The sequence below is a fragment of the Scylla paramamosain genome, chromosome 16, assembly GCF_035594125.1.
Source record: "Scylla paramamosain isolate STU-SP2022 chromosome 16, ASM3559412v1, whole genome shotgun sequence".
In the NCBI taxonomy this organism is placed as follows: domain Eukaryota; kingdom Metazoa; phylum Arthropoda; class Malacostraca; order Decapoda; family Portunidae; genus Scylla; species Scylla paramamosain.
The window spans coordinates 10,876,040-10,897,989 of record NC_087166.1 but is presented as its reverse complement, the minus strand read 5'-3'; the positions used below and the strand labels follow the sequence as shown (position 1 = coordinate 10,897,989).

General features: G+C 41.0%; 1 protein-coding gene and 1 long non-coding RNA gene across 5 annotated transcripts; one reads left to right on the top strand and one right to left on the bottom strand.

Moving 5' to 3' along the window:
• The first annotated feature begins 34 nt into the window (after positions 1–34).
• On the top strand, positions 35–20,716 carry LOC135108019 (dynamin-like 120 kDa protein, mitochondrial). 4 transcript variants are annotated; one of them, XM_064018555.1, is made up of 22 exons: positions 35–173; positions 1,080–1,158; positions 1,373–1,576; positions 1,859–2,003; positions 2,396–2,524; positions 3,599–3,652; positions 5,409–5,489; positions 7,066–7,191; positions 9,591–9,895; positions 10,484–10,639; positions 11,189–11,314; positions 11,869–12,099; positions 12,795–12,940; positions 13,398–13,559; positions 14,017–14,204; positions 14,501–14,715; positions 15,259–15,398; positions 15,748–15,865; positions 16,152–16,358; positions 17,573–17,666; positions 18,528–18,638; positions 18,873–20,716. In XM_064018555.1, the coding sequence occupies exons 1-22, from the start codon at positions 145–147 to the stop codon at positions 18,935–18,937; spliced, it is 3,111 nt and encodes a 1,036-aa protein (XP_063874625.1). In that variant the 5' UTR covers positions 35–144; the 3' UTR covers positions 18,938–20,716. The 4 variants fall into 4 exon arrangements, with proteins under 4 accessions (XP_063874625.1, XP_063874626.1, XP_063874627.1 ...); XM_064018556.1 differs by lacking the exon at positions 3,599–3,652; XM_064018557.1 differs by lacking the exon at positions 7,066–7,191.
• Positions 16,695–21,823, bottom strand: LOC135108023 (uncharacterized). The gene is made up of 4 exons (XR_010272105.1): positions 21,593–21,823; positions 18,516–18,655; positions 17,556–17,699; positions 16,695–17,229 (listed from the first exon to the last, which is right to left on the bottom strand). It is a non-coding gene; the product is annotated as an uncharacterized LOC135108023 (long non-coding RNA).
• Positions 21,824–21,950: the final 127 nt, after the last annotated feature.

Here is a 21,950-nt window from a genome sequence, read left to right as displayed (position 1 = left end):
AGTAATTAACTAAACTAAGCAAAAATAGGGATCACAACACGGCTGGCTGGACACTCCCCCGTCAGTCCCCCTTGGTCTCGCTCCAGGCCAGGCGGGGTCAGCGGCTTCTTAGTTTTCTTATTTTCTTTGAGACAGTGAGGCAAAATGTATAAATTAGTGAAGGGAAGATTCGGGTAAGTGTTATTCCTTCTTTCTGTGTGGTGAGATGAGTGTACGCGTGGTAGGGATGGTTAAATAAAGGTTGTTTGAATGTTTCACAATCAGCCGTCAATTTGTGTTTTTTTTATTTTTGGTTTTGTTTATTTTTTTTTCACCTCCAGGAATGTGTAGTTGAAGGACAAGTTTCAACGCATCACTGGAGAATAAAGGAACATGCATAGTTTTACTGAGAGACCTTTTTTTTTCAATGTATATTTAATTTTACATCTCGCCGGTAATTAGCTTTTATCAAATCTCCTTATATACCACTCATCTGCAGAGGTCCTGTTGCCCACCGCCTTATTCATCTGTGTCTTTGTGCTTGAATGCTGTGTTGCCTGGTAATGTGCTGTGTGTTCATTACTCTGTGGGTGTGTGGTGTGAAGTGTTTGCATTTGATTTTTTTTTTTTTCGTCCACCGCCACGAGTTGATATTATTGAAATAGCATGTGTTTTCACCCAAGGGCTTGGTAGGCTTAGGTTTGGTTTAGATTAATGCTGTTTATTAGTGTTGGTGCTGATCCCTTTATCATACTTTTGCCCAGAAATAAGTTGTCAGTCTTGAAATTAGTAGGCTGAGGCTGTTTTCACAATCCTCTCCTTGCTGGGAAGTGAAGAAACTTGTACCGTCATTAGGAAACTTATCAGATTGACCCTGAACACGTTGTAGTTTGAGGGCTGAAGGGAAAAAAAAAGTGGCAATTAACAGATAAGGGCATACCATAAATTGTACCCAGTGCATAACTACCGGCTTATCATTTACCTCCATCATCACCAACTATTCATGTTACATAAGTATGTAGTGTGGACTGTGGATGGAGTGTCCTTATCCCAAATAATTACCATAGAAGAAATATATAAGTTTGCTCTTGCTGTCGCAGGTATGCTGTGCGGGTGGTGGGTGGCACGCAGGCCAGGTGGGCACGGCAGAAGCTGTCCAGCCGCGGGGAGCAAGAAGCAGTAAGTGTGGCGGGTGATACTCATGACATTGCTGCCTCCTTGGGTTAGAGAACCCTGTGTGTAATTGATAAGCATTTCATTCTCCCAGTATTGCAGCATTCCTTTCCTTGCCTGACTCTCATATGTGACAGTATCCCCTGTTTGGATCACTGAGACGTGTATCACAAATCAGCTTTTCATTCTCCTTGTATTGCAATATTCTATTCCTTGCCAGGTGGGGCGAGTGGTGGTACCCATAGCAAGACACTTCACTTCACTGCACAACACTCGGGGGGCACTGCTGCGCTTGCCAGGGCCCAGGTACAGCGTGCCAAAGAGAGGCATCGGCATGCTGGTGGCTAGAGTGCTGCGTGGGGCTCTCAAGATACGTTACCTTCTCCTGGGTGGCAGCATTGCAGGAGGCAGTGCCCTTGCTAAGGTGTGGCCCTATGGCAGGGTTGTGTGTGTGTGTGTGTGTGTGTGTGTGTGTGGGGAAAAGAAACCAGTTCTCTCTTTGACAAAAATATATACTGATTATTTTTTATGTAATCTGTGTTCTTTTGTCAATTAACTAACTCTGTTTGTGCTTGCTACACTGAATCATGGATGATGAGTTTATATAATCTTTCACTCAATAAACCAGTTAATAGTCATGAAGATGCTAGAAAGGGAGGGGAAAAAAAGAAGGCAGACTAAAAATCATTCTTCTGCTCCAACACAGACATATGAACAGTGGAAGGAAGCTCTGCCAGACACCAAGTTCCTGGAGGATCTCCTTCCCTCACAGGAGGACCTGGACTCCGTCAGGGCCTCTCTCATATCCTACAGGGACAAGATCAAGGACTCTATACCTGAGTTTTCCTTAGGTAAGCCTGCTCTTTACTTCCTGTCTTAGACTATCCATGGGTTTTGTTAAAGATCAGCAGACAAGAGTTTTATCTTCTGTTCAGAAGGCTTAGAGTTTGTCAGAATTTTCCTTGCTGTCACCTTTCCTCAGAGCTGTTTCACATTTTGTGTTCTAATTTTATGCCTCAAACAGCCTTGTATCATGGGCCAACCCTGGAGTTCAGTATTGTACACCTCAGCTTAAGGTACATAACTACACACACACATGCAGACTTAAAGGAGGGAGACTGATAGAAAAAATAAGCACAAAGACTAGCAATAAAAGCAAATGCAGATGTCATAACCAAGAAACACTAAGAAGAGATGAAAATAAAAACAATACATAGATAAACTCATGAGAACCCCATTGCAGACCCCAAGCTGTGGGAGGCGGGTGAGGAGGGGTACAGCCAGATAGCCGGATGGTTCAAGGAGCGGCTGGATGATGCAATACAGGCTGCCGAGGAGGACAAGAAGAGTGGCTCATCTATCTTCTCTGACGGTGAGTGGGCGAAGGAGGTGACTCAGGCCCAGCACAGCACTTCCATGACCAAGCTTTGTGTGTACTTAGCATTAAATTTTTACAAGTTATTTTTTTGCTTTGTATGGTGTGTGTGTGTGTGTCTGGCTGTTGTGTGTGTTGAGGCCACTAGTGAGGGTGGGTGGGTGGGTTGGTATGGTGTGTATGTGTGTGTGTGTGTGTGTGTGTGTGTGTGTGTGTGTGTGTGTGTATTGAGGAGGGGAGCAGATAGGGAGTGAAGGAGAGAAAAAATAACAAGTAATAGTTACAGAAAGAAGGGAAGGTGAGGTGTAGTGGATATTGTATCTTGATCATCTAAGACTAAAGAAGTTTTCATCAACACACAAGCTTTATCATTGCTTTCATTTCTTCCCTGCTTTCAAAATGTTCATGGTTAAGCCTCAGAATTCAAGACATGCAAATAGAATAAGTTTTAACCCTCACTATTTACTCTGGGATGTTAAGTAAGCACAGCAGCCATTAACATAAGTACCACAATGCAGCCCTGGCACATATAATGACTTGGTGCTCAGGATCATGCCAGATTTTCTTGTCCTTGATACTTTTTTAAGACCTCACCTTTGCTTGCTGCATGTGATGGTGAAATAGGAACCTGAATATAAGGGAGTTTGTCATCTACTTTTAATGAGGCTCATATTTCATAACTAAAGTTGAATGTTGTGTACAGAATGCTTCAGAAAGATGGGGATTTGAAGTTGTCATATCTCTTCATCCATGGACTATGAATAAAACTCTGACATTTAAAAAGGTGTGGGATAAAGTTTCAAATAACTGCCTTTTTCATGTAAGAGTTTTATCTATGGTTGATTTGTGGTTCTAGAGATTTAACATTTTCAAATCAGGTAAATTTTTCTGAAACACAATGTATAGTAATTTGGGATTTCATTTATTTATTTTTAAGAGACAGTGTAGCCAGAAGCATAAGTCACTGTTGCCAAATTGAGATGATAAGAGACCTCCTCTCAATCATGTCTGTCACTCACACACTCACCCGTTCACTCACTCACTCACTCACCCTCTCCATTCCCCCCTCAGGCGAGATCCTTACCCTGTCCGGGGGGGTCCGTGCCCCTGCGCCATTGGCCAAAGGTGTGTAGAATACAGTGATGCAATGCCTGTTGTGTTGTGCTGAGTGCCAGCAGGTTGCTGGGTGGAGGAGGTGCTGTACTGGGCTGTCATTTTTACTCTTGTTCTCTAATAGTTGTGGTGGTGGCATGGAATTGGCTGCCTAGTGCACATCCAGTGTATCAGGGCCTCTCCGCAGATCCCTTTGGCAGTGATACTTAATCCTTTCACTGCTAGATGTGTTTACCCTTGTTTTCTGGTGGGTGTGGTGGTGGCACGAATGGGCTACCTAGTGCACATCCAGCGTATCAGGACCTCTCCTCAGATCCCTTGGTGGCAGTGATCTTAATGCTTTCAGTGATAGATGTTTTCCAGTAATGATCTGTAATGTTTTTCAGACACCTCTCTTTGTACTGTAGTCTTGTTAACCATTCAGCTGCTAATGACACTGTATAAATGTAAAACTGTAAACACTAAAAGATTTAAATTCCTCCATCATTCCTTTTTGCTCTCAGTGGTGTGTTTGGAAAGTATGCTGTAAACTTTGTATAGATAACTTTACTGAGGTCTAGTTAAAGCCACAACAGCCAAAGGGTTTTAATAATTGTACAGCTTAGAAAAAACAAGATTAGGTGTCAATCCTGTCTTTAGTGCATCTGGGCAAGCAGTTTATTTTACTAGTCAAAATTGAGATCCAAAAACTTGACATGAAATATTACAACAAAGAGCAGAAAAAGAACAATAGCAGTGAAAGGATTAACTCACAAATACTTAACTCTAAATTCATTATCCAAATTCAAATAAGGAAGTCTGACTCTTTTCTAGTAAGTGTTGAAGCTAAGAAAATTCTCTTTCAAACTTGTCCTTTAAACTTGAGCATTCATCCACTGCCCTTGTGCTCCTAGTTGTGAAAGATGTGTTGTGCCTGCTAGTGTGTGCTGTGAGTGTCTCAATGTGGCAGGATATACAGGAATGATCAGCAGTCAAGTAACATCACACTCTTCCACTGTGCTTGTTTCCTCTTCTGTCAAAAGTTCTCTAACGTACCAAATATTAACTGCTGGGTCTTCTAAGTTTGTCAGATCAGAGGACTAGATTGAGGGAAGATGCAAGACACAATAGAAGGGACTGCATGTTACTAAACTTTTGACCATGACTGTATAAGCAATAAGCATTCATGTTCTTGCACTCTGCTCACTAAAAGTCTCTCTCTTGTGTTGCTCTGTCTCATTTTAGTTCAGCAGGTTAGTTGGTATGATGCACATTTTTTGTCTAACATGTGGTTTTGTGTTTTGTAGCATAGAGGAGGGATAAGCTTGATAAAAGTTTTAGAGTAGCAGAGTAACTTTATATACTCACACATTGCATAGTTTTATTGATAATACTACAGTCCATCACACTTAGCTGTCAACACATGCAACACAAATACCTCAACTCCACACCAACACAGTGAATGAAACTCCAACACAAAGTCAAAACCTCATCAAACTCATAACACCTCACCAAAATTACCACACCACCACCAAAATGCCCACAACACAACCTCACCAAAAGACACCACAAAACCTCACCAAACTACCTACAACAACACAATCTCACCAAAACATCCTATAATACAATCAAAACCTCATCAGACTAAAGACACCCTCACACCACAACACCCTCACAACACACACACCACAGAACACAAGACACATTCTCTCAAACACACACCATTCACAAAACAAAGACTCACAACATAAGAAACACAAACAAACTGATCCCTGTGTTTCTCTTGCAGATTTCTCCCCAGATCTGAAGCAGCACGCCCTGTCCTTCACCTCCATGGGCAGCTCATCGGAGAAGGAAAGAGAGAAAGCAGGTAAATGTATGAGAGAGATACGAGATTTACTACTGACCCATTTTTTGGTAATGTTAGATGTCCAAATTTCAACCCTGCATAATGTATGATAAATTAGGTGATGTAATATTTTGGTTAATTTGTAGAAGCGGATAAATACACAAAAGAGATATAAGATTTACTAGTAAGCCTTTTCTGTAATATTCCAAAAAAAGTCTTTCCTTGCTTAATGTATGAGAGATTTGGTGACATTATATTTTGGTTAATTTGTGAAAAAAAACAGTTACTGAAGTGTCTTAAGTGCAAAATCTATAATACTCTGATTAATTAGTAAAGAGGTAATGCTATTGAGGTGTACAAGAGTGCATAATCCATCCCTGCTGAATGTATGAGACTAGGTGACACACAGTAGTTTGGCTAATGTGTACAAAAAGGTAATGCTATGAGGTGTCTGTACAGTATTGGTGTCATCTTATGTGTTAATGTTCTTTGATAACTTGCTTGCTGCAGAGTTGTCCCATTTGAGCATGACCACAACATAGTGCCTCTGCTGGCTTGCCCAGTCTTCCTTCTCTTATAACCGGTGGCTGGTGTTGATCTCTGTGCATACCTTCAATCGCTCTTCCCACTCAGAAAGTCCTTATAATTCTTCCCTCTGCTTTTCAGTGACTGCAAATTTTAGGCCAGTTATGGTAAATTTTGTGCAAGTAATGATAACTGAACTAGTGTGTTGGTGTCGAGAATTTTCCTCTCTTCACACAGTATCTAATTGCATCAGCCGAACTCAGTGACAGACTAAAGTATCCTCGAGACTTATAGAGTGAGTACCAATGGAGATTCAGGCAGGCTCTTGCTTTCCTTGACCTCTCATGCTGTGTGTGCTTCCAAATACTGAAACGACAGCTGCTTTGAGAGGCTGGCAATGTATATCTCCTTGCGTCACTTTCCTGCAGTTAACCCTCCGTCAGTTTTGAGAGGATGGTGTCTGAGGCGGAGACGTGAGGAAATGCCTGTGAGTGTACATGTGTGTGCCTTTGATCCTTGTCTCTGGTGCTCCCTCTTGGATTAGGATTGTCTTGTGCTGTGTACTTATCTCTCTCTAAGTTTCATTTAGTTAATCACCTTTATTACTCATTGATTTTGTCTCCATTGGTATAGAGGTTAAATAATGTGATCTTACTTCCACTGTGTCTTGCATTTTCCTTTAACCTCATGTCTTCTGACACACTGACTATCTCTATTAAACCTGAGAGATGATAGATTTAGTAGATCAGAGGACATAAGATTGAACGACAGCTAAGCACAGAAGGGAATGTAACATGTTATTTGATTTCTCACCTTGAATTACTTGCTCTTACTCCCACTGTATCGTGAATTTTCCCTTAACTTTGTGCCATCTGATTCACAGTTTACAGGTTCTTTACAGATCAGAGGACTTAAAATTAAGAGAAGTCTAAGTACAGATGGGAATGTAGCATGTTATTCACGTTCTCACCTTGACTATACCTGTGCTTAAGGGAGGCAGTCAGTGCTTCCCCCGTAGCAGGTCCTTTCTCTAGTCCCTGTCATCACAAGGCTGGTGTGGCCCTCCTTCCAGAGCTCCTCCGCATGAGACTCTCCCAGCTCGAGGCAGAACTCCAGGAAAAGACAGAGCACTTCACAAAAGAGCTTGCCAGTGTTGTCCATGAGAATGCTGATCTCAAACAAAAGATCCAAGCCAATGGTTAGTGTTGTGGTGGCGGGCTGCCGGGGAGAGAGAGCAAGAGAGAGAGAGAGAGAGAGAGTGGTGCATTAACACTTCCTGGCATAGAGTAGTAGAATATCTCACACACATACAGTTTGTTTGTGTCCTAAATTCAATCCTAGCAATTCTAAATGCCATATAAAAACATCACATGGAGTGGTGAAGTCCCAGAAGAACACCTGATTTTTTGTCCCCACCTGGCTGACTGCAAGTGACTCAGGTGATGGGTGGGTGTGGCTGTGTACTAGCTCACCCCCCACCTCCTCCCTCAGCACTCCCTACATGCATCACAGGACACAGGGAGGCTGGCTGGGGCTGGATGGAGACACACCACAGTGCCAGAACACAGGGACAGGGCTGCTGCTTGCTTGTGGGGGAGTGATGTACTGGATAGAACTCGGGATGGCTTGGGACTGATCTATGCGTGATGGCAGATGGGAAGGCTGACTCCTGCTAGTGCTCCCTTGCTGCTTCCTCTGCTTACTGTCCCTTGTGCTTCAACAGTAGTGTATCTAGTGAAGGATAGCTTGAGTTATAGATGTAAGCTTCGTATCTTCAGCCAATGCTCTATGGTGATCTCAAGGTATCGTATGCTGGTGTAGTTTGTGAAGTGTTTGAGGCAGTTGTAGTTGTGCTGGAAATGCATGTGTATTTAGTAGTAGGGTGTAATATGGCTCTTGTAACTTTGTCGCTGTTTCCACACTGTCTCAATGAAGTATTAGAGACAGTTGTAGTTCTTGTGCTAGAAATGCATGTGGATTTAATAGCAGAGTGTATCATTGCTCTTGTAACCTTATTATTGTTTTCACACTACCTGAATACCTGCAGTTACTGACCTAATCATACTGTAGGAGCAGGTAGTGAGCCAGACCCTCTCTACAGCAGCCTGTGACATGAAACCATTGGACTTGTGTAATGTTTTATTCAAGAATGTCACTTTTTGGACCATATGTCACTTAATTGGTAGATAGGAAAAGCGAAAATTAATCCCTAATTGTCATTTCTACTTCCAACTGTTGTGTGTGGCTGTATGACCTTCTGTATATCTTGTGTTTAGCTTCCTTTATTGCTAATCAGTCTTCATTAAAGGAGGGATTTCAGACCTCATGGTAACATCAATTTTAGACTTGTATCAGAGAGAATGATGGTTGTGTGAGGCTTCCCTGATTAACTCATTCATGTTTTGCTGGTAACATCAATTTTGGACTTGTATCTGAGAGTATGATGGTTATGTGAGGCTTCCCTGATTAACTATCTCGTGTATGGATGAGTGTTTTACTGGACTGACTAGTGAACTGTCTGCCTGCCTGTCTGTGATACCTTTTTCTAGGATTTCCTCCCGGGGGATGGACGCAGCAGAGAAGTCTTCATTGATATTTGTCCTTGCTCTCTTTCCTTGCATGTTCTATTAATCTCACTCTCCTGTTCCTTCTCACTCACTCAAGCACTCTGCCCTCTCCTTACACTAGTATGCTTATCTTTCTTTTTGCAGTGTAGTCTTTGCCTCTTGTAGTGTCTGTTTAGTGAGTCATACTGTGGGTTCAAGGGTTGATTCTTACCTTAAACTCTCTTGTTTTAGAGTGAGTTATTTTGGATTGTCTTCTTGTAGTGCAGTGGTGATCTCTTATCTTAGGTTCTGTTGTCTTGGTGTGGATGAGTCATTTAGAATTGCCTCTTAATGTAGTGCAGTGTTGATTGTCTTGAATGCTGTCTTCTTGAGTGAATGAGTTATTTAGGGTTGCTTCTTAATGTAGTGTAGTGTACATCTTGAAGTGTAGTTTGAGGCACTGTGCTTGTAGTGCTGCATTGATGTAGAAGTAGAGAGAGGATGACTTCTTGTTGCTGTGTTGTATTTCACCACATGTTCTGCTTGTATCCGTTAGTTCTTGGTATTAGTTCTTAGTACACTCCCTGGCAGTCACACAGTTTTATAATCTTAAGTTTATATCGTTTACTTATGCATTAATTTCTCTTGTAAGATGTACATTTGAGTTTGTGATGTTATAGTTCATGCCAGACACTTGCTCCTTGCATGGTAGACACATCTTTATTGTTACACTTCCCACTGTAGTCATAGGTAAACACACTGCTTTATCTGTACACTCTTTTGGAGACTCATATTTACTTCAACATTGTAGTCACAGTTCACATTACACACCAATAAATTTTTGCATGGTAGACACCTTGATTGTTTACTTGTTGCTGTATTTGTAAGTAAACACACTGCTCTGTGTTTACACCCTTTTATAGACTCTTATTTACTTCAACCATGTAGTCACAGTTCACACACCAATAATTTTTAACCCTGCAGTCTTTTACCACAGTCTCCTGTGAACCATAGAGTGTTTGATAAACCCCAGCTGTGCCTTTTCTCACAGACAACATTAGGGAGAAATATGAAAGCCTACAGGAGGAGCTGATGCAGGTACAACTCAAGTACCAGCGAGAGATAGAGCGTCTGGAGAAGGACAACAAGGAGCTCCGCAAGTCCCTCATGCTGCGTGCTGGAGACAAGGTTGCAAGGAAGAAGGTGAAGAAGTCCCTGATTGACATGTACAGTGAGGTGCTGGATGAGCTGTGTGACTATGACAGCAGCTATGACACACAAGACCACTTGCCCCGGGTGGTGGTGGTGGGCGACCAGAGCTCTGGCAAGACGTCTGTGCTGGAGATGGTGGCTCAGGTGTGTGTGTGTGTGTGTGTGTGTGGTACTAGTCTTGTGTTCCGTTGTGTTTACTGAGTACTGATTTCTGTATCTACCATATCTATTTGTATACAAGGTCTCGTATCTTTGTATCTACTATATCTATCCTGTTCCTTTCCTCTGGCACCTCTTCTAATCCTTTGTTTCTGCATCTTTCAATTCCCTTTTTCTACTCCTCTCCAACACCTCTTCTAAACCTTCCTTTCTCCAACTTTCCATTCCTTGTTTTCTATCTGTTTTGCGCCTGTTTCTTTGGTTCTTCCTTTATCATCTTCTTATTCCTTGTTTCCTCTCTCTGTCTTCTCTTTCTCCAGTATATTGCCTACATATATGCACTACAGTATCATTCCCTCATGTTATCATCTCCCATACAACAGCTGTCTGCCACTCCTCTTCACAAACTTATTTCCTCAGGCTCTTATCCTCAATTCTTCTCTTGCATTAGTCACTCCCACAGACTCATATCTTCATGTCATCTCTTGCATTACACAGTCACTCCCTCATGTTACAATCTACATTACCTCAGTTGCCTGCCTCTCCCTCGCACTCACTCACTCACTCTCACAGGCGCGCATCTTCCCGAGGGGTGCGGGGGAGATGATGACCCGGGCCCCTGTCATGGTCACTCTCAGCGAAGGGCCATACCACATCGCCTCCTTCAAGGATTCCACGCGCGAGTTTGATCTCACCAAGGAGTCTGAGTTGGCTGAGCTGAGGAAGGAGGTGAGGAGTTTTTGTTTGTTCTCATTTTTATTTATGTTTAATTTGTTTATTATTTATTGTGCCTTGTGGGTTTGCTGGTCTGGTATATAGATTTATTTATTTATTTATTTATTTATTTTATTTTATTTATTTTTTATTCCCAGTCATACTTTACTATTTATACTTCATGGCATTCCCATACTCTATCCAATACAGTCTTACTTCTATAATGTGTTTGTGCCTGTCTTTATTTATTTAGTTTTTTTTTTACTTTTTGTTATTTTCTGAGTTTTACTATACTTACACTTCACATAATTTTCACACTCTTGAAGGCAGTAATAATGATAGTTGCCCATCAGTTCTTAGAAATAAAAATTCAGTGTACTCTTGTTACCCACGGTTTCGGTTTCCACAGTTTAACTTTTACACAGATTGCTTCCAACCACAAATTTTCCTTATCTGTGGGTGTGTCTATTACCTAAGGCTTGTGGATAATGAGGGATGACTGTAGTATACAAAACATAACACCACAGACAGTGACAGTAACAATAATGGTGGTGATGGTGACAGGTTGAGCTGAGAATGAGGAACAGCGTGAGGAATGGGCGGACAGTTAGCCAGGAGGTGATCTCCATGACAGTGCGAGGACCCGGCCTGCAGCGGATGGTGCTGGTGGACCTGCCTGGTATCATCAGTGTGAGTAAACTATTGTGCAAGGTATTAGACCATGTATGACTAACTAAGATGGCTTTATCTGCTTTTATCTGTGTAATAAAAGCTGCTGTGTATTTGTAATTGAAAAGTGCACCTTTTGGTTGATGGGAGAAGTGATGAAAACAACAAAGTATGCATGTAATTGAAAAAAAAAAAAGCAATAGAAATATGTACACATGTCTTGCAGATAGTGATGAAATGATGAAAAAACAACATAAGTATCAACAGTACATAGTCCTAACACATGATGACAGAATAACAAAGAACAACAATATATATATATATATATATATATATATATATATATATATATATATATATATATATATATATATATATATATATATATATATAACAAAAATACATACATAGCCCTTCCAGATGGTGATGAAATAACAAAAAAAAACAAAAAATATATATATATATGGAACAAAAAATACATGCATAACCCTTACAAATGATGACAAATAAAAAAATAAAGCCAAAAAGAAATAATGATAATGATAGTATATACCAAACAAAATCTTCCTTTCCAGACGGTTACAACAGACATGGCAGCGGACACAAGGGAGGCGATCCGCAGCATCTCGCAACAGTACATGTCCAACCCCAACGCCATCATCCTGTGCATCCAGGACGGCTCTGTGGATGCCGAGCGCTCCAACGTGACGGACCTGGTGAGCCAGATGGATCCCCAGGGCAAGAGAACCATCTTTGTGCTCACCAAAGTGGATCTGGCTGAGGAGAACCTGGCCAATCCTGACAGGGTGAGGGAGGGAGTGTGTGTGTATGTGTGTATGCGTGTGTGTGTGTGTGTGTGTGTGTGTGAGAGTGTATATGTGTGTGTGTGTGTGTGTGTGTGTGAGAGTGTATATGTGTGTGTATGAGAGAGAGAGAGAGAGAGAGAGAGAGAGAGAGAGAGAGAGAGAGAGAGAGAGAGAGAGAGAGAGAGAGAGAGAGAGAGAGAGAGAATATGAGTGTGTATATATATGTGTAAGAGAGAGAAAGAGAGTGAGTGTGAGTATTTGCATGTGAGAGAGAGAAACTGAGTGTATGTATGTGTTCAGTTTGTGTTGAGTGTTCAGTATGTTGATAAGAATACTTTGTTTATTTATCTTAAAGTAAGCAACAAAAAACACACTTGTTGCTACCTTTATGCAGATTTCATGATAAAAATTCATATACTCAGATCCGGCTTGTAAATAGATCACATGAGAGAAAAATTAGAAAAGAAAGTATCTTAAAGCATAATTATGAAAGTACATGACAAAGATACAAAGCTGAACTTGATAATTAGTTGTGAGATTGCCATCCTGGTACATACATAGATACATATGACAAAGATGCACACAAAGAACATGATAGTTGGTGAGAACATTCATCTCACTCTGTTGGTTATAAAGAACATAATGGGTGACAAAAACATTCCTCTCACTTGTCTCCCTCTGTTGGTTCCTCTCAGATAAGGAAGATTCTGGCGGGCAAGCTGTTCCCAATGCGTGCACTGGGCTACTTTGCGGTGGTGACGGGCCGTGGCAACCAGGAGGACTCCATTCAGGCCATCAAGGACTATGAGGAGTCCTTCTTCAGCTCCTCCAAGATATTCAAGTGAGTAACCAGATGCCTCGCAGGATGCTCTTGGTAATCATTAGTTATTTTCATTGTCATCATAATCATTGCTGTCCTTTATCATCATTACTTCACCATTGTCACTGTCACATTTCCTGGTGGAGTCTTGACAGGGACAGTGTGATCAACAGCCATCTCGTAATCATTGCCATCCTTCTCTTCTTTCCCCTCTTCATCTTTTTTCCTCATCAGTGTCATCCTTCTCCTCCTCCTCCTTATCATCATCATTTTCAGTCTCCTTTTTACTACCACTATCATCATTGCTAACTTTATCATCTTTAACCTCCTCCTTTCTATCACACTCACCATAAAAACACTCCCAGACGCACAACATTAACCCAGAAGTATGCATTGCCTCACCACTACCATTGTTGTAAACACACACCAGTATATCCCTTCACCACTATTATTCTAATCCTTGGTGTCATCTCTGCAGGGGTGGCGTGATCAACAGCCACCAATGCACCACCAGGAACCTGAGCTTTGCTGTGTCAGAACGCTTCTGGAAGATGGTGCGGGACACAGTAGAGCAGCAGGCAGACGCATTCAAGGCCACACGCTTCAACCTGGAGACCGAGTGGAAGAACAACTTTCCCCGGTGAGTGGATGAGTGTGGATGAGGTCTTCCTTTTTCACTTTACAGGGGATTGTGTTTTTATCTGTTTTTATTTGCTCTTTTCTCTTTATTTATATTTGAAGAGGGTCTGGTCTTGGGCAGCAAAGCCTTAAAAAAAGGCTTGTATAGATTGATAGATAAAAAAAGGTACACTGATGTTTTGCTCTCTCATCATGATGATTTTCAAAGGCCACAGGGCTTTGAAAATAGTAATATGATAGTTTTTCCCTCTTAATGACATGAAGTCCTTGTTAAACTATCACTTGAATCTTGAAAACACCCAAAAAAATTCCAGTAACTTCCACTGTAGCCAAGTTGTCAAGATGTGGCTGCCAAGTGTTTGAGGATATGGACCAAAGTCTTTCATATTCTGTCCTCTTTATTCCTCCTTATATACTTGGCAAGGTGATATAGGCAAAGGTATTGTGTGTCCCTGCAGCACTCGGGAATTGGACCGTGACGAGCTGTTTGAGAAGGCACGTGGTGACATCCTGGACGAGGTGGTGAACCTGTCACAGGTGTCACCCAAGCAGTGGGAGGATGTGTTGTCCAAGAAGATGTGGGAGAAGATGGCCACCTACATCTTTGAGAACATCTACCTGCCTGCTGCCCAGGCCACCAGCTCAGGTAGACACCCTCACCTGTAACTCACCCTTTTTTTTTAAGAATTTTAGAGAGAGAGAGAGAGAGAGAACCGTTTTATAGTCAGAAAACACAAATATATACTTTCCTTTAGTAGTACCTTAGTTTTAGCTTCCTTTTTATTCCTTTTACATGAGAGAGAAAGAGAGAAAAAAACATTTTAAAGCCAGAAATCACAAACGTTGACCCTTCTTTAGCACCACTTCAAAATCAACTTCCTCTTCATCCACTTTTATAAACACTGCAGTTTCAACTTGCACCCTTTCCTCTTCACTGCACAGGAACCTTCAACACCACAGCAGACATCCGCCTCAAGCAATGGGCGGACCAGATGCTGCCCCGGCGCTGTGTGGAGGTGGGCTGGGAGACACTGCAGGATGAGTTTCGTAAGTTTATCGAGCGTGCCAAGAATTCAAAGGACCACGATACCATCTTTGACAACCTGAAGGCATGTGTGGTGGATGAGGCGATGAGGAGGCACGCTTGGGAGGACAAGGTGAGGAGGTGGAAGTGAAGGAGGAAGACATTATTTTTTTTATGTCCATTTTTGTAGGAGTAAGAGGTGAAGGATAGAAAGATGGACAGGGAAATGAGATGTTTGGAGGATATTACAATTTTTCAGTTTTTGTAGGAGGAAGATGAGGAGGACAGCAGGGTGAACAGAGAGGAGTGGGAGATGTTTACAGCTTGTCAGTTTTAAGTTAGTGTTTGTAGGAGGAGGACAGCAAAATGAAGAGAGGAATGAGATGTTTGGAGCTTGCCAGTTTTTGCAATATTTCTTTTGTCAGGTTTTATAATGCCCCTTTCCATTACTCATCACAACATACACTTCCTCTTATTCCCACCCTTCATGTTGTTAGTTTTTCTAATGTTCCTTTTGTCAGTTTTGTAATGTCTCTCTTTGTCAGTTTTTGTTGTGTCCTCTATCAGTTTTTGTAGTCCCTCTCATGTATTGTCTGTTTCCAACATTCATCAAGATAATCACCTAATCCCCCTCTCTCACTCGTCCACTGACTCATTCTCATCCTCACTTGTCCAGGCTGCTGACGTGCTGAGGGTGATCCAGCTCAATGCCCTGGAGGACCGCTCAGTCAGTGACAAGCAGCAGTGGGATGCAGCCTGCCACTTCCTGGAGGAGTCAGTGAAGGAGAAGCTCACCGCCACAGAGACCACACTACGGTGAGGCTGGGCAACTGGTTTTGTATGACGTGGACACTCACATTACCTTAGCACAGATGTATTACCTCAGTTTTGCAGGATATAAATACGTTGTAAGGAATGAAAGATATACATTTATTGACTTGTATAATACATTCTTGTGGCAGTATAACAAGTGTTGTAGAGGAATGAGTGTTCTGAGTCTCGGTGTTCATGGAGGTGCATTATTTATTAACTTGCATATAATTCTGGTAGCTTAGCAAGAGGGAGAGAGAGATCATCATTTTTAAAGTCTGAAAACAAACATGGAGCCTTCTTTAGTCATAGCCTTTGTAGAGAAGTGAGTGTTCTGAGTTGTCTTGGCTTTCAGGGAGATGGTTGGACCAGGAACAAGGGAACAGTGGTTGTACTGGACCTACCCCACTGAGGACCAGAAGCGACGGGCAACAGTGAGGGCAGAACTTGAGAAACTCCTTGCCACAGATTATGTAAGTTGTGGATTGATCTGGTACACTGGTTTCAGTAGAACCAGTATACAACCTGGACTACATTTATGTGGTTCCAGTTTGGTTTTCTGTGATTAAACAGTTTATCTTTGGTTTTCTGTATAGTATTTGCCTTTGTATGTGCAGTTGAGAGGATTATGTACTTACTATTTCCCTTCTTAAGCTCAAATCTATATTTCTGAAAGTTACTACAGCTATAAGAGCTCTTAAACTCATTTTAAGTAGGTATGTATGTATGAATAAAGGTTGTTCCTGCTATCTCCTTCAGAACCACAAGAACACGCTGACATATGATGAAGTGACGGCTGTGAGGAAGAACACTCAGAACAGTGGGGTGGAGGTGGACAATGAGTTCATCAGGGAGATGTGGCACCCAGTGTACAGGCGGCACTTCCTGCGCCGTGCCCTGGCCAAGGCATATGACTGCCGCAAAGCCTTCTATGCCTACCACCAAGGCCTGGAAGGGGAGCTTGGGGTCAGTACCTGGGGAAGGAGCAACTAAGTGTGGGAGAACCAGGTTTTGGGTCAGTGCACTGGTTAAGAGTTGTAGTTGTGGGGGGTCTGCAAAATTCAGATTCACTGCTGATTATTGTGGGGTGTGAAATTCATACAAGGTGTTGTTGGAAAGCAAGAGGTTTATGGTAAGGGGTGGGGAATGGGAGTGGGGCAGGATTGGAGTATAGCAAGGCAAAATGAGGATGAGGATTATAGTTGAGCTTAACTGAGAGGAATTTAAGACCCAGAGCTATGAATCTGAATCCTTAACTGAAAAAAAAACTAATAGAAGAAGAATTAAGAAGAAAAGACAATAGAGAATTTAACTTGATACATTTTATTTTAACTTAAACATTGAGAGGAAAAAGAGAACAGAAAATTTAATGTGATACATAAAAATGTAACTTTATATACTCTGAGAGGAAAAGAGAAGAGAGAATTTAACTTGATACAAAATACTAAATAGAATTAATTTAATTAATTAAATGTATCATTTCATTAAATTAATTCAATTTAGTATTATTTCAATAAATTAATTCTATTTAACTTGATACATTTCATTAAATTAATTTTAGTACAAGATCCTTGAAATTTACTTCAAAGACTCTCTGGAGAAAGAGTAGCTCCTGCCAGAACACACACATAAAAAAAAAAAACTATTAAATTTGGGGAGTCCTTCGAACTCTTATCACATAATGCAGCTTGTCACCAGCATCACAGCCAGCCAACAAATCTAACACACAGGTGACAGTAAGAGAAGGGGTTATTTGTATCTATTTAATGGTGGTGTTGGCGACAGCAGCAGTAACCCCAGACCAATCTGCAGAAGTTCTCAGTATACAGCAAGCCACCTGTGGAAGAGACAAGAGTGAACAAACCAAGTTATACCCACTTGTTACTTTGAAAGTTATTTGTGACTGGTTGTGATAAGGGATCTGTGGTACATAAGCATACTGTGAGTCATACTTTAGGCTAAGGTGGAAGAGAAATAATGTTCAGGGCTGGTGGTATCATTCCTCTTCCTTTTAGAGGATAAGATTAAATTTATTCTCAGGGAATGTGTCTTATCTTTATAAGGAGATGTCAGCCTGGTACAGTTACAGACATGAGATGTTAACTTCAATCACATACCTTTACCTCTTCACATAGTCTTGTCAGTCTCACCTCATTTCCTCACCTGCCTGCCTCCCTCAGGTGGAGTGCAATGACGTGGTGCTCTTCTGGCGGATCCAGCAGATGTTCAAGATAACGGCCAATGCTCTCCGTCAGCAGGTCATGAACAGGGAAGGTGGGTATGGACCAGATCATTCATTATATGCATCTGAAGAACTCAATACATAACTAATACATAAATCTTTTCCTTTACATTTTTATCACTAAAGAAAATCAGAAAAAGCCAAAGGTTTCTTCCTTTTCTCCAACTGAAAAAAAATAATACTCAGATAAAGGATACATGAAAATACTTTTCCTCTTTACACCTTAATGGCACCTACAAGCTTTGTATAGAGTCAAATGCTTCTTGCTTTTCTCTGACTATAATAACTAATACTCAGATAAAGGATCCAAGGGAATAGGAAAGACCAACAGGGTGAGTGGAGGAGGAAAGGTATTGAAGGCATTGACAGGTTTCCTTCTCTTCCTCTGTCATACCATTTCAACCTATTCCAATCACAGGTGACTGATTTCACCCATATGTACCAAGAGAACCCTTGTCTAATTCATGATTTTTAAGAAATCATGACCTTCCCCAGTCCTGTTCATATGATCATTGTACACGAACTACATCTCTTATTCCTGCATTGTCTCATCTACAGTATATCATTTCCAGCATCTCCATTTGCCTTGCCTTCAGTGTATCACTTTCAACATCTCCATCTCTCATGTCCTCAATGTCTAAATTTTCTTATAATTTATACACCTTTTATCTATCTATGCCCTTTTTTTATCCTCCGAGCTTCAAATTAATCATCTAATATGTGTGAGATAACTATTAACATCTTCAGTGGCACACAGTCATTTATAATGCTATGAATCCAAACAATCTGGTTTAGTTCAAGATAGGTGCCACAACATACCTTACTGCCATCACAACATACTTTCTTGCTTGTCAAATACTGTGTGGGTCTGATGAATGTACCTGTTGTTGCAGCACGGCGCCTGGAGAAGGAGATCAAGGAAGTGCTGGAGGAGTTTGGGTGTGACCAGGAGAAGAAGGAGCAGCTGCTGACGGGCCGGAGAGTGCTGCTGGCAGAGGAGCTGAGTAAGTGTCCTCCGTACCTGTAAGGATGTTCTTCTGTCAGTCTTGAATCTGTTAGGTTTTGAGTATATTAACAGCCTAAAAAAGAACCTATTAAGTTTAGGTGTAAGGATAGTACAATATATCATCCTTTGGTACAATGAACAAGTTAATACATAGTAAGAAGTGGAGCATTGTTATGACCCATTTTATGTAAATTTGATGGCTATGCTTAATTTGCATAATTTCTTTCTACAGAGAGGGTGAGACAAATTCAGGAGAAGCTTGAAGAATTCATCCATGCACTAAATGCTGAGAAGTGATAGGACAAGATGCCAGAATGCAAATGTTGACTATTTATTGTAAAAGCACATCATGTTGACTAAAGTTGTGAGTTTTGGGGAGTCAGGGAAATACTCTGCCATAGACTTGTGGCACAGCATAGACATAGATGTCTGATAGAGCTGTACAGTAGTATTCCAAAACAGTCTTAATTTCAAGTCTTTATGTAAAAAAAGAAAGTTCCATCTTGTTAAAAATGTTGTTATGACTGGCAGTGCCTGACCTTGAATCAATAACTTTTTGTTCCACACCACACGTGACACTGACGTGGGATGACAGCCAGAGTTGTTATGAGCTGACATATTTGTTAAAATTTGACAATGAGCTGACAAAGTAACTCGTATAGACACTTTTGAACTTTATAAAATCTGACTGAATATATGCTGAATATTGTATATCTGACAATATATGAAGTTGTACAATGTAATATATGAATTATATAAAACCATCATTATATGGTTTCAGAAAACCATTTTAGTTTAAACTAATATTACGCTGCTTATGTACTTAAACATCTGAAACCACCAACTTGAGGTTTACTTTTTAAAAAATCTATTTTCTATTATTGCTGCAAGATTACAGTCTTCAATATTGCCCTGTGAATCTAGTTTTATCAACTTTTATGAAGAAATGTAAAAGGTTTTATTGTATAAAAAGTGAGGAAATGAGACCTGTTAGAGAAAATCTAAGACTTCCTGAACTATGCAAGATGCTGATGGACCAGATTGTTTGGTGTCAGTCACACAGCTTGGTTTCTGAGAGACAAAATTCACATATGAAAAATTACCAGTTCCTGTCTCCACTAACTCTTCAGCCTTCTAGAAGCCATTTTCTTTGCAAACATTAGCCATTCATTTCTCCTAGATGCATTTCTAACTGGAATACTTCAGATTGGTGGTGCATTTACCAGAGAAATTACACAAAAACTATGCTGTGTTAAGACATGAAGTGATACAGGCGGTCATGCCCAGCCTATTTTCTCCTAGTCATGTTTGTTTGTGTTTGTCCAAGTTGTATCATATGAGGGCTAGAACTTTATTATTTTTTTAAGGTTATCTTGTGTGGGGTTATCCAATGGTCTCGTTCCTTGTGGTGAAACTTTAATATATTATGGTCTCTTGCAAGCTCTTATAGGAAACTTGCTTCTACACTCCTCATTGCCTTACAATTTCCTCTCTTGCATTTGTCTATCTCACCTCTCTTCTACACTAACAGCCTCCCATCCTGACCTCCTCTTCTCCCACACTCCCCACAGCTTCCCTACAAGACCCCACCTCCCGCTTTCTCTCCCACACTTTTCACCATCTAATATGGACTCCTCTCTTGCCTTTCATCTCATCTGTTTGACTATCCCCTTTTTTTCTTCTCCAATCAGACTCGCCTCTCTTGCCTTCCATCTCGAGACTTATTGAGCTACTCTTCCCTTCCATTAAGACTCCTATTATCCTCTTTCCTTCCATCAAGACTCCTATTATCCTCTTTCCTTCCATCAAGACTATCACACTCCTTTCTTGCCTTTTCTCTGTTACTTCCAAGGTAATGCTTTCCTTCCTTGTTCCCTGCGTCACATGTCGAGAGAGTGCATTGCTCCACCATCACCATCACCACCATCACACTGGACAAGTGGGTTGCAAGTGGAAATGTTTATATTTTGTGAAGAAAGATGTATTATAGTCATGTATGGGAAATTGTAATATGTTTGACCGGTTGGTCACAGTGTTAATATAAGATATGTAAATAAATATACCTTCATTTAATAAGTGTTATCATGACCGCCGAGGAGAGAGAGAGAGAGAGCCGTTGACGTTAGATTCGTGTTCGAGATAGACAAGCACATATGACAAACACATACACACAAATATCACGGATACATGCAGTGCATGCGCAGTAGCAGCCAACTTAGTGCACGCAGCACTTGTATAAAATTAATGTACGTACAATGGTACCCCCGAACAATTTCTTAGACATTCAGCTGAGTAACTTACCAACCTAACAACTTCAAAATTATTTTTTATCAGCTCAATAACTAATAATTCCCTGCATGTTTTATTCATTATTCATCCATATTCAACAACTGGTGTCTGTCTTCGTCGATGTCAGAACAAAATTAAACAAACCCCATTATAGGATACACGTAGCCCTCCTGCTTCTGTAACGAATAATTTAGTTTTAGTTTTCAGAACTATGAAGACGCACGCGCTCACGTTACTTACTTGTTCCATGATTCAGAGCTCAGAGAGGCCATTACAATCACTGAGTATCGGAGCAGCATTAGCAACGTGTCAAGTTATCAATCACCGCGAGGCTTAAACTACTTAATTACCGCTACAGTTCAGAAGGCGACCAACTTTTAATATCCGGAAGAGCCACTGACCTAATTCAATTTCTAGACGAACCACTACCTAACTTTCACTTTTCCTAAGACAACCAATACCTTCCAATTTTTAGGAAAGAGAAGTGGCCTGTATGCAGAAACGCTTTGCTCTCAACAAGACGGGTTTCAAAGGCCACAGAGATAATTAACCGGGTTCTCAAGACTTTCTCTTTCTCCTCTTTATTAAGTGGAAATTGTTAATCTGTCACTAGTACGTACCTTGAAAAACACATCTAAAAGCCCATAAAGGTTCAACTAGTACCTTTCAAAAGTAGTTGAGGTGCGGCGCAGAAGTATTTATGATAGAGATGTGTTTATGATAAGAGATGCGTCATGTAGTGCTGGGGGCAATGGTGGTTGACCTGGCTCGAAAAGAGAATGACAGGTTAGGTTAATCGCTCAGTCACCATTTCCTTTAAGACTGGAATAATACCAATGCGTCTGCCAGGACAACTCACTAATATTGTACCGCAGTGATAACATGCATTTGACACTGTTCTATTTTTTTTACAACGCGCCTCACCTGCCATCAATAAGACACACACACACACACACACACACACACTCTCTCTCTCTCTCTCTCTCTCTCTCTCTCTCTCTCTCTCTCTCTCTCTCTCTCT